General features: G+C 37.3%; 1 protein-coding gene across 5 annotated transcripts in view; it reads right to left on the bottom strand.

Moving 5' to 3' along the window:
* The window catches only part of LOC149838760 (uncharacterized), a 32,247-nt gene that overhangs the window by 8,478 nt on the left and 10,418 nt on the right, over positions 1 to 13,351 (bottom strand). For all 5 annotated transcript variants that reach the window (XM_090006791.1, XM_090006795.1, XM_090006794.1 and 2 more), the window contains exons 5-7: positions 3,654 to 3,752; positions 3,502 to 3,557; positions 2,765 to 2,876 (exon numbers count right to left, since the gene is read on the bottom strand). In XM_090006791.1, the coding sequence (XP_089862917.1) occupies positions 2,765 to 2,876; positions 3,502 to 3,557; positions 3,654 to 3,752 (267 nt within the window). The remainder of the gene's footprint in view (positions 1 to 2,764; positions 2,877 to 3,501; positions 3,558 to 3,653; positions 3,753 to 13,351) is intronic.

Here is a 13,351-nt window from a genome sequence, read left to right as displayed (position 1 = left end):
CAACGTACTAGAATATAAAGATGGAACAGCAAAACAACAAAGGGATGGTGATACAAAGACTTAGGCATTGCAAACTTTCGTGGGAATAAAAAATAGATTAACATACTTCTAGTAACATGGGAAGGCTACTGAATTGGAGCAGTTATTATGGCCTCAGCCTCCTCAGGTCTACTGAAATGGGATAAGGACAGCACAAGTAAAAACTTGTTTTTTAACTTTTTGATGGACAAAGAATCGTGCCTAGAGATACCAAATTTATCAAGATATGCAAGCATTAAGGGAAAACCCTTAAAGGTGTTGAAAGAAGTAGATCCTTAGACTTTTCCATGTCAGGGGAAAGCTACTCGATTGGAGCAGTTATTTTGACCCCTACATCCGCAGGTCTAATAAAGTGGGATAAGGAGAACGTAATAAAAATCTGTTATTTAATGTTGCAATGAGCAAAGACTCATGCCTAGAGGCAGTAAACGTATCAAGGTACCTAGCATTAAGACAAAACCTTTAAGAACCATAACTATCATATCCATAAAACAAAACATGACCAGAAACACAAAGCACAGGAGATATATTTCAAACAAACCACTAAATTCCATATTAATTGTAAATGCATCCATCACACTCAAAAATCATAGTCCTGTCAGATATGACTTTTGACAATGCTTTTATCATAACATAATCACATTAAAGCTCCCAAAATCACCCACCATGTAACACGAACACCCACTATTGTACGCTATTCCCTTAATGTACTATTCTTAGGTGGTCATACGAGCACTCACTATATTACAATATTTCCTATTAGTCCTAAGTAAGGGACTCCACCAAAAAAAGAGAAAACAAGTCTATATCCATAGCTACGCATATCGGCAACACATAATCTCCATAAACTCTTGGAAATAACTAATATAGAGTTTTCTAAACTATGTACTCTTCCTATGTAAAAGAAGAAGTCCTCAGTCATCAAATCACAGCTTTAGTTCCCAGTTTGCACCAGATAGACACATAGGCATATAGCTGCCTAGAATTCATCAATGGATCAATCACAAGAAGTTCTGGCACCCATTACATTCACAACATATTTAAGCCCCAATTTGTGGTGCAATCACTGGCAACCAAAGGCAAACCAGGCCTGTAAGTTTAATGCCCAATACCATTTCCACACCCTATGAACTAGCACTGCACAATGAGTCAAGTCCTTCATGAGAAGCTTGGGCCTGCTTGCTTACCTAAACAAGCCAAGCTTGAGCCTGGTTTTAAACTTGTGCACATAAATGAGCCAAGCCTATGCTCAAGATTTAGCTCATTACAAAGTCAATAAATTTGTCTGTGAGCTTAGCTTAAATTGTTATACGCTAAATGGTAATAAACTCTTTTAACACATCAAACATAATTAGCCTGGTGGTTGGTGGGTTTAGCTCTCATTGATAAGTAGTGATCTCAAATCTGGTCCCCCATCTCTTTTTTCCAAAAAGTAGACTAGATGTATCCCTAGGTTTCAAGGGCTTGCATGGCTTGAAAGTTGAAACAGTTCTCTAGGTTTCAAGGGCTTGAATGGCTTGCAAAAGAGTATGGTGCCCCAATGGGTGTCTAGACCTCCTTTCTCAGCAGTACTGGATATTATGTGTCTTTTATGTGTGAACATATGTGCACGCAAGTGTACGTGTCATATGAGTTGCAGTTTCAAATCCTGCCTGCAGCTCCTCCTTTTTCAAAAAACATTAAGAAAAATTGAAATGGTGGCAGGCTCAAGTTCAGCTTCTCTCTTTCCAAAAAATTATATATATATATATATATATATATATATATATATATATATATATATATATATATGTTGGAAGATGGCTTCTCTTTTCCTCAAGATGTTTAAAAATTTATTTAAATCCATATTGCAGGGCTCAAGCTTAGCTCATCCAAGCTTGATCTTGCTAGATGTTGACGGAGTGAAGTGTGAACTTGTTTCCAAGCTTGGCTCCAGCTGGAGCCAAGCCCAAGACTGGTAATTTTCTCTAATGTCAAGCTCGTGCCCAGCTTGGCTCCTGTGAGCCCTAACCATCTCTTTTCAGTTTTCAGTACAGCATCCGATGATAACAATCAATGACCTTTAAACAAAATGTTGCACAAGTTGCACTTGTTGAAAAAGATAAGAAAGAAACCTTTTGAGTCCCTTTATATTTTTCCAAAGGACTACCCTCTTATGGATAATGGACAACCAAGCAAGGATCACCCAGTCCAGGAAAGAACGTGAGGCCTAATGCAGCAGCCATTTACTGGTAATCACCGACTAAAAGGAAGTCATTTCCTTGCGACACAGTAAATGCCACCTTAGCTAAAGTTGGGACCATCTGACCTTTTTGGGATACCAGACCCAGCGAATACAATGCAACTTGAGGGGTTGGTCCACCAACAGAGATTTCACTCCATAATATTAAATATCATATTTGAGTGAACAATCATGATCAGAATTTTCATTATCAAACTCCCTGCCTCAAATACCATTCAAGGTACGATACTGACCAAGCCAACATATGCAGAAAAAATAATTCATTGATGTGTTCCACTATCCAAATGCCTGCATCACTAGGTAAACAACTCGAAGTATGGAATGAAGCACAAGGTGCACAACATTACACTTTTCTAATCTTATTTTCAATGTTTATCATTTCTAGATGAGATGAAGTTTCTGAAATTGAAGAACCGAATAATGGAAAGTGTAATGTTAGTTGAGAATATCCATCCTAGGAAGGTAAATACTAAATAGTAAGACCTGTTCCTCCAGCTCAAGAAACTGTCTTTCCTTTTCTTGAATATGTGCTTTGAATTCATTTATCTGTGCAAGATGTTGGGCTCGTTCAGCATCAGAATTATCACGCTCCCTCCTGTAATGATAAAAAAATAGCTATCAAGTGCACAGATTTTGGAAAATATAGACCCTTATTCGAAGGTAATAAATTTATCAGTAGTACTGATGTTTCTCTAGACACTAATTAGTGCTGCACAACTAGCCGAGCTAGCTCGAGCTCGACTCGTTTAAACCCGACTCAGGCTCATCCGATTAATTAAACGAGCTGAGCTTGATCAAGCGTTCGAGATTGATTAAGCTCGGCTAATAGAGACATATGGGGACTACTTTCAGGATATGTAGTATTTTTGTTGACTAATAATCATAAAACTTATCTTTAGCTAAGTGGAAAATGTGTTGCCCGAGCTTGAACTCGAGCCAAGTTTGTAGACAGCCTTTCAAGCTCGGCTAGATTCGAACTGCGGTTTTTTAACCTGAGCACGGCTCCTGTGCACCCCTAGTACTAATACAGTGCTTCACTAGGTCGAAGCACCTTGCTATGATAAAGGACACTTCACTAATGGAACACATTGTAGGATTTGCAGATACAGAAAGATAATACACAATGATGACGATGATGATAATAACAATATGATGTCGATCCACAATAATTCACACATCATGAAACAAAAGACAGCCCTCCATGGAGCAAATATGCATACCTAAAGGTGGCCAACTCTTTATTTTGCTCTCGAAGAAGGTCCTCCTTGGCCCATGCCTAAAAGAATACACACACATTAGGCAGAAAAGGTATGAAAATTCAATACAGAATTAACTGGCATAAAAAAATGGTAGACAATGATCTTGAACAAACTTTTTCATTGTCAAGTTTAATTGCATGAAGTTCTCTGTCCTTATCTTCATTCTTCTTCTCCAAGTCATGGATGCAATCGTCTCTTTCTTGGAGTTGCTCCTTTTAAATTTAGAACACTTTAAGTTAATAGAACATTCTTTAAAACCATAAACAAAGCAATACACTATCTTCAGCATACAACAAGGTCATGAAGGTGCCAAAATTTTAGCATCACATTACCGATGTATTGTGCAAAATGAAATGAAACAAGCACATTCTAATTTGTTTGTTGAAGATAAGTGAAGAACCTTCAATCAGATTAATGAAATCTGTCATAACGACGATGGAAAGATATTGATTTTTAGTAGAAAATAGTTTGATGTAAATGGAATTCTGAACTTTTTCCAAGTAGAAGCTTCTTCTGTATTGTTTGCTGAATACCCTTACCAAACTAGTAAGCAGTTTTCCGGATGAAACAAAAAAAATTGAAAGTTTGCATGCATACAGGCATAAGAAGAGATATCGTATGATATGATACGTATCGCAACTATGGCCAAACTTGATACGATACACACTCATATCGCAATACGAGTGTGCATCGTATCCGTATCAGCTATATCGTACGTGCAACCTTGTATCGTACCGTACCATATCATACGATACGTGTCTGACACACTTTAAAAGGGCCGAAACTCGACCTTTTTTATTTTGGGTTTTAAAGACCTTTCTAGGGCCAATTCTCTCATTTGTGTGAGGCCTTTAGAGGAGAATCCACACACCCTAAGAGGCGTAAAAGCGATTTGGGGAGCTGATTTGTGGAGAACCCAGGCACCCTAAGAGGCGTAAGAGTGATTTGGGGGGCTGATTTGTGCGCAAGGGAGAGGGCTTTTGCAGATTTCTCAGGTAAGGGTGCATTTTCATCATTTTTTCACTCGAGAGAGTGGGCTAAGATGACAAATCTGCATTCTTTGCTTCCCATTAATGTTTTTGGAAGAAGATAGTATCAAATGATCCGGCATGGCAATGGGGCACTCAAGTAGTGAGTGAAAACAGATTGTAAATCGAATGCAACTTTTGCCACCATATTATTTCAGGTAGTATCTCTCAGTTGAAGCATCATTTAGCCGGACACATCACAATGTTGCCCCCTGAATGTCAAGGGATTTGTTGGATGTCGTGAAATAGCAATGTCAACAATTACTCACTGGTCTGAGGAAAAAAAGACAAGAAAAAGATATCAGTGAAGCAAAAATGAGGTATGCACAGCCCTGGGAGGATGTGCATGACAAAGATGAGGTCCCTACTTCTGATCCTACAGCCCTTAGCATAACATCACGAGAAGAAGAAGATAATGATGATGATTTAAGTTATATTTTTAAAAAACTTGGTTATTTAACACTCAAGTGTTCATTGATTATTTTGTTTTTTTATGTAATATGAAAGTATGAGTATTGTGACATGTTCTTAAGTGCAAGATATTTAATATTTAGAATTATTCATGTGAGACATGCAAGCAATATTATCTATAGTTGATGTTTGATGATGTCTTATGCAGCTCATAGAGACATATATGTTTCATATGTGATTTATGATTGTATTTTGTACACTTTGTCATTGTTTCATGTGTTATAATTTTTGCTAATTTTTAATTTTTTTATTTTTTTATTTTTGAAAACAAATTATTAAACAATTATGATTTTTTATGATACACTACAATACGTATCTAACTTTGGGCCCGACCGATACAGGTAACGATATGCTACTTACAACCTTGGCCCAAACATGATTCATGTGCTTCCAGATAGTGTTCCTTGGATTAACATGTGGTATGTGCCACATGGATACAAGTACAAGCAAACTTGGTTATTTAACACTCAAGTGTTCATTGATTATTTTGTTTTTTTATGTAATATGAAAGTATGAGTATTGTGACATGTTCTTAAGTGCAAGATATTTAATATTTAGAATTATTCTTGTGAGACATGCAAGCAATATTATCTATAGTTGATGTTTGATGATGTCTTATGCAGCTCATAGAGACATATATGTTTCATATGTGATTTATGATTGTATTTTGTACACTTTGTCATTGTTTCATGTGTTATAATTTTTTATAATTTTTGCTAATTTTTAATTTATTTATTTTTTATTTTTGAAAACAAATTATTAAACAATTATGATTTTTTATGATACACTACAATACGTATCTAACTTTGGGCCCGACCGATACAGGTAACGATACGCTACTTACAACCTTGGCCCAAACATGATTCATGTGCTTCCAGATAGTGTTCCTTGGATTAACATGTGGTATGTGCCACATGGATACAAGTACAAGCAAACTTGGTTATTTAACACTCAAGTGTTCATTGATTATTTTGTTTTTTATGTAATATGAAAGTATGAGTATTGTGACATGTTCTTAAGTGCAAGATATTTAATATTTAGAATTATTCTTGTGAGACATGCAAGCAATATTATCTATAGTTGATGTTTGATGATGTCTTATGCAGCTCATAGAGACATATATGTTTCATATGTGATTTATGATTGTATTTTGTACACTTTGTCATTGTTTCATGTGTTATAATTTTTGCTAATTTTTAATTTTTTTATTTTTTTATTTTTGAAAACAAATTATTAAACAATTATGATTTTTTATGATACACTACAATACGTATCTAACTTTGGGCCCGACCGATGCAGGTAACGATACGCTACTTACAACCTTGGCCCAAACATGATTCATGTGCTTCCAGATAGTGTTCCTTGGATTAACATGTGGTATGTGCCACATGGATACAAGTACAAGCAAACTTGGTTATTTAACACTCAAGTGTTCATTGATTATTTTGTTTTTATGTAATATGAAAGTATGAGTATTGTGACATGTTCTTAAGTGCAAGATATTTAATATTTAGAATTATTCTTGTGAGACATGCAAGCAATATTATCTATAGTTGATGTTTGATGATGTCTTATGCAGCTCATAGAGACATATATGTTTCATATGTGATTTATGATTGTATTTTGTACACTTTGTCATTGTTTCATGTGTTATAATTTTTTATAATTTTTAATTTTTTTATTTTTTTATTTTTGAAAACAAATTATTAAACAATTATGATTTTTTATGATACACTACAATACGTATCTAACTTTGGGCCCGACCGATACAGGTAACGATACGCTACTTACAACCTTGGCCCAAACATGATTCATGTGCTTCCAGATAGTGTTCCTTGGATTAACATGTGGTATGTGCCACATGGATACAAGTACAAGCAAACTTGGTTATTTAACACTCAAGTGTTCATTGATTATTTTGTTTTTTTATGTAATATGAAAGTATGAGTATTGTGACATGTTCTTAAGTGCAAGATATTTAATATTTAGAATTATTCTTGTGAGACATGCAAGCAATATTATCTATAGTTGATGTTTGATGATGTCTTATGCAGCTCATAGAGACATATATGTTTCATATGTGATTTATGATTGTATTTTGTACACTTTGTCATTGTTTCATGTGTTATAATTTTTTATAATTTTTGCTAATTTTTAATCTATTTATTTTTTTATTTTTGAAAACAAATTATTAAACAATTATGATTTTTTATGATACACTACAATACGTATCTAAACAATTATGATTAAACATCATGGTGGAACAAGGATGTCAAATTAGCTATTAAGGTTAAAAGAGAGTGTTATAGAAATCTAAGTAAGAGTCGTGATAATGAGAATTTGGAGAAGTATAGGATAGCAAAGAAGGAAGCTAAAAAAGTTGTTCGAAACGCGAGGGCTAAGGTATATAAGGAGGTTTATGACAAGTTGGATACCAAAGAAGGCGAGAAGGATATTTATAGGCTTGCAAAGATGAGAGATAGGAAATCGAAGGATTTGGGTATGGTTAGATGTATCAAAGATGAAACGCAAAGGGTTTTAGTCAAAGATGAGGAGATTAAGGAGAGATGAAAAGATTATTTTGATAAGCTATTTAATGATAGTCATGCTCAAGATCTTGGAGACTTTTCCATTCCTTTTCATGAGATAAATCGTGACTTTATGCGCAAGATTCAAAAGAAAGAAATTGCAGAGGCTTTGAAGAAAATGAAATCAAGAAGGGCAATTGGCCCAGATGGTATACCTATCGAGGCTTGGAAATGCTTGGGAGATAAAGGTTTAGAATGGTTGACAAATCTTTTTAACTTGATTTGGCGAACAAATAAGATGCCTAATGAGTGGAGGAAGAGTACTTTGGTGCCTTTATATAAGAATAAGGGTGATATACAAGATTGCACAAACTATCGTGGTATAAAACTCATGAGTCATACTATGAAACTTTGGGAGAGGGTGATTGAGTCTAGGTTGAGGAAGGTTGTCATGATATCGGAGAATCAATTTGGTTTTATGCCTGGAAGATCAACTATGGAAGCTATACATCTTCTTAGACAACTTATTGAAAGATATAGAGAGAGGAACAAAGATTTGCATATGGTTTTTATTGATTTAGAGAAGGCATACGATAGAGTACCTAGGGACGTTCTGTGGTGGACAATGATGAAGAAAGGTGTTTCTCTCAAGTACATTAGTATAATTAAAGATATGTATGAAGGAGTAGTAACCAATGTCCGCACTTGTGGAGGGGTGACAACCAATTTTCCGATAACGGTTGGGTTACATCAAGGATCTGCTTTAAGCCCTTTCCTATTTGCGATAGTGATGGATGAGCTTACGAGATCAATTCAAGAAAATGTACCGTGGTGTATGTTGTTTGCTGATGATATTGTTTTGATTGATGAGTCTAGAGCTGGGGTTAATGCTAAGTTAGAATTATGGAGACAGACATTGGAAGCTAGAGGTTTTAAGTTGAGTAAGAGTAAGACTGAATATATGGAATGTCGGTTTAGTAAGCAACGAAGTAGTGATGGGAGTGTAGTGAAGCTTGGTGAGCAAGATATACCGGTGAATGATTATTTCAAATATTTGGGATCCATCATTCAAAAGTATGGAGAAATTGATGGAGATGTAAATCATAGGATAAAGGTTGGGTGGATGAAATGGAAAAGTGCTACTGGAGTGCTGTGCGATCGTAGAATGCCATTGCGGTTGAAGGGAAAGTTTTATAGGACGACTATTAGACCCGCATTACTATATGGTACGGAATGTTGGGCTGCCAAGAGACATCATATTCAAAAAATGAGTGTAGCTGAGATGCGGATGCTTAGATGGATGTGTGGAAATACAATAAAAGATAAGATTCGGAACGAAGAGATACGTAAGAAGGTAGGTGTTGCACCCATTGAAAATAAGATGCGAGAGAATCGTTTACGGTGGTTTGGACATATTCGGCGAAGGCCTAATGATGCTCCAGTTAGAAGGTTGGAGAAATGGGAAAATATATTAGTTAAAAGAGGTCGGGGTAGGCCTAGGAAGACTTGGATGGAAATGATAGGAAAGGATATGAATGCTTTGAACCTCACCGAGGACATGGCGTTGGATAGAAATGATTGGAGGAAAAGGATTCATGTGGAAGACCCAAAATGAATTTCTTTTTTGGTTCATATCGCTGACCCCAATTGTTTTGGGATGAAGGCGTAGTTGTTGTTGTTGTTGTTGTTGTTGTTGTTGTACAATACGTATCTAACTTTGGGCCCGACCGATACAGGTAACGATACGCTACTTACAACCTTGGCCCAAACATGATTCATGTGCTTCCAGATAGTGTTCCTTGGATTAACATGTGGTATGTGCCACATGGATACAAGTACAGAGCATATGACACGGCAACTTCAAAAAAATGCAAGTACAAGCACACAACTATATATATATATATATAATGTTTTGAGTTTGGATTAGATCAAAATCCATATCAAGTGAATTTATTTTTAAGTAAAAAAAAAGTGGTAAAGTAGCAAACCCCTTTCTCATCCCTCTTTGTAAAAGGAAAAGAAGAGTGTATTTTTTAGAATCCCCTTGTACCCTCCACCCCACATAAATGAAGAAGGAAAGAGGCTTCTCAAAAGTACTCATCTTTCCTAAAAAAGAAAGAGATGGGGGTTTTCAAGAACTCCATGTCACTCATAAACGAAAAAAAAGGGTTTTAGGGGGCGGGGTGTTGTGTGCGGAAGGGATTTCTTGAGAATACTCTCTCTCTCTCTCTCTCTCTCTCTCTCTCTCTCTCTCTCTCTCTCTCTCTCTCTCACACACACACACAAAAAGACGAAGATGAAGAACACAAAGAAGAAGAGGAGGTAAGTATGGCCTTCCCCTCTATCTTCCTTTCTCTCCCTCACAGCCTTCTTCTTCCTCATTTCTCCTCCACATTTTTTTCTTCCTCCTCACACAATAAAAAAAGAAAACAAGGGTTTGGGTTGGGTTCTAGCTGGACCCAGACCCGCACCCAAACCCAACCATACCCATGCGGCACCTAGCACCCATACAAGTGTCCTGGCATGTTGACATGGATACAAGAGCTCTACAGTTGTGTCCCTTTGACATAGCATGTGGTTCATTTTCGTATATGAAAAGTTGCCTTTTTTTCAAATATCAAGCATGCTCAAACATAATTTCTGTAAAATTTCCATAGAACAGAAGGCCTAAGTAAATCCAAACAGTTTCAGGAAAAGTAAGCGCATGATAGTCTCTGGCTACATATCCTACACGTGGAACTGTCACGGTCCTAAATAAAGCCCAATCTTATCATAAACAAGTATACACGACCCAATAGTTTTTGAATTCTATGGCAACCTAGAAAAGAGTGTATCTACAACCTTGAAACATCATTTTGATGAGTCAGAATCCATAGGTCTCAGGCTCTCAGCACGCACATGTGCACAGTAGAAAAAGTACCTAGGGTAGCGAAGCAGCAGTCTTACAAGGCTACAGGTAAACAAAGAATGCAACACAAGACAATCCTGAACCATCATACAAAAAAACATATTAAATGACAAAAGAAAAGTGGACAACAATCGCATAATGAGCACAAGCTTAGATGTGAAAGAGAACTTGTGAAAGATGAATACAAGTTTTCATTTTATTTTCTCTCTGTCTTCTTTTGGAAACAAAGAACTATCAAAGAAACAATGTAATGTGATAGTGAACAAGAAGCAACAAAAACCGGCTGAAGAAAATAGCGCGACTCCAACAATTACAATTAGTAGTTGGAGTAATTTTCTTTCAAATTTTCAACTTCAAAAATGTGACAACTAAAAGTGAATGTTAGGTACTCCAACAGTTCAATGAGAATTCAGAAACTTCTCATAAATGTAACAACTTAGCGACAACGGTGGGCATTCAAATAGTTTGATGAAAACTGCCTTTTCTGAGAAAACCACTTGGTAGCTAATCATTTTCCATTGCTAGAAATAACTTGCTTCATGTATTTAGCAATATAAGATAGAGATTTAATGAAGCTGATTGAAAACCATAGAGGATACGGAAAGGCAAGATAAGAGTTTAGAGAACAAAGCCAACCAAAACCTTTCAAGTAGAATAAGGTGAAGGAGCAGGGAATACACCATCCAGCATACATCGTTTCTTCGCCCTAAAATCTATAGAGGTAGCAGATTATCTCTAACACGTTTGTTCCGTACTAGGGATGGCAGTGGACCGGAGGGGAACGGGGATATGTTCGAACCCGCCCCATTTGAAAGAGGATGGAGGTGAAAATCAAAACCTGTGCAGGGGTGGACCTTTCCTCTGGCCCCGATCCCCGTTATTAAAATTATTAATATACCCTTAATACGGCTGCTGCCGCCACTTGATTAGACTCCTTAGAGGAAGGAGAGAGGAGAGAAAGGGGTTGTGGAAGAGGGAGACAGTCACAATGACTTGGGTAGGAACTTAGGGTGGGTGACCCTAAGTTCCTAACCAAGTCACTGTGACTGTCTCCCTCTTCCACAACCCCTTTCTCTCCTCTCTCCTTACTCTAACGAGTCTAATCAAGAGGCGGCGGTGGCAGCAGGCGGTACAAGGCGACGAGATCACTCAGCCCTGGTGACGACGGGAACCTAGGACGGGCAGAGGTACGCCCCCTGCCCGCAAAGACCCCTGCTGCCACTACGGGAACCCAGGTCGGGGTGGTTGCAGTGGTGGTGGCGGTGGTCTTCTAGGACGTGGGGGAAAAGGTGATGTCCTTCCAGACCTCAGGTTTGGGGGCGGGGACGAAGATGGGGATTTTACCCAAGGGGCGTGATGCAGAGCATCCGGAAATTCAGAATTCAGAAGCAGAGTTGGATCCCAATCCAACTCTCCAGACTCGATCCGGGCATCGCTACCCAAGGCGATTCACACGCTTGCAGGACGTTCCTTGTCCTAGTGAATCTACCATTTAGCCGATGCACGTCGTGCTCCTTCTTTAGATGTTTCGATTCCATTGCGTTTTTATGGAATCATATTTTAGACATTTTATCGGCAATATTTATTTCATGTAATATTTTTTATTTTTTTATTTTTTTAAGGAGCCTGATTTAGTTCTGGTGCATTTTAGGATTCTTTTGTAGTACTAGAGGGTGTATAAGAAACGCGGGTAGTTTTTTATTTTTTCGCATTTGCATTTTTCTAATGCGTTTTGTGCAGGATCCAGTTCACTACATGTTTTTGATCTGGATCAAGATCAATTTCTAAAAGGGGTCCTAGTTGGCGCCATTTTGGAGTAGACCATCTTGGACCTCATTCAAAATCCAGCCTTGACTAGTCCAAGTCAAATATGGTTGTTGGTCCCTTAATAGCCTTAGCCAAAAATAGTCCAGTCAAAATCCTTTTTTTAGCATAGCTTGGGAATGCCATTTGCCTCTTTAATGTGGCTCTTCTCCATGCTCCAGAGCCTTTATGACTGGAGGTCGACCAAGGGGGAGGGGGCTGCTTCTTTATTTCGAAATCTTGGTTGTAAAAGAAATCGATTTTCATTGGTGTGTGGAAGGTGATCTTTGAGAAGATCGACCTTGTCGTGGTTGTGCAAGCTTTGGTTTGTGGTTGCTGATCTTCAAAGAGGGTGTTCACCCCGCTGTTCATGGTTCTCCAATTGACGTTGCTGCTTCCCAGCAACTCTCCGATATTATCATCTTCCGAATACATAGCTGGTTCCATTTTCTTATTCTCTATTGCCATTTCCTGCGTTTTTTTCTTCTTTTCTCTTGAATAATACTGTTTGAAAAAAAAATTGCAAACAACAATTGGTTGATTATTAGAATGAATGTTTGACATAGGTTTGTTATCAAGTGATTTTTTTGTTTGCAAAATATCCAGTTTAGATTACTATTGCATAGTTCGGTTTCTTGTCAAAATCCGGATTCCCGAATCCCGAGTTGTCAGAAACGATCGTATCGACCTCGATACTAGTCGGTTTTCGGCGTTCTTTAGCTTCCCAGAAAGCTAAGACATTTATCTCCAACTTTGTAGTTGAGGCTATTTCGTGAATCGGCCGTTTGAGTCCCTGAAAATGTTGTTAAAGTCTCGGACTGACAGGAATCCACTGTCACTTGTTTGTTTCAGAACACTCCTAGTGGTGTTCGGCATTTTTGAATTATTTGAAGATTCCCTGCATGAAAATTTGTTTTGTTTGATTCTGTGAAAAGCTAGAACCTAGATCTAAAATTTTCATGTTTTGAGTTTTAATTGAATCTTCGTTGAAGTGCCTCAAAAATATTAATCTCTCTGCTGCTGTCGAATATTTTAAGTTTTAATTCCTTTGATAATATCTCATACCATTTCCA

The sequence above is a fragment of the Nuphar pumila genome, chromosome 5 (assembly GCF_984573655.1).
Source record: "Nuphar pumila chromosome 5, dmNupPumi1.hap1.1, whole genome shotgun sequence".
Lineage (NCBI taxonomy): Eukaryota > Viridiplantae > Streptophyta > Magnoliopsida > Nymphaeales > Nymphaeaceae > Nuphar > Nuphar pumila.
The sequence above is the reverse complement of the archived record's forward strand: the minus strand, read 5'-3'. Positions and strand labels throughout refer to the sequence as shown.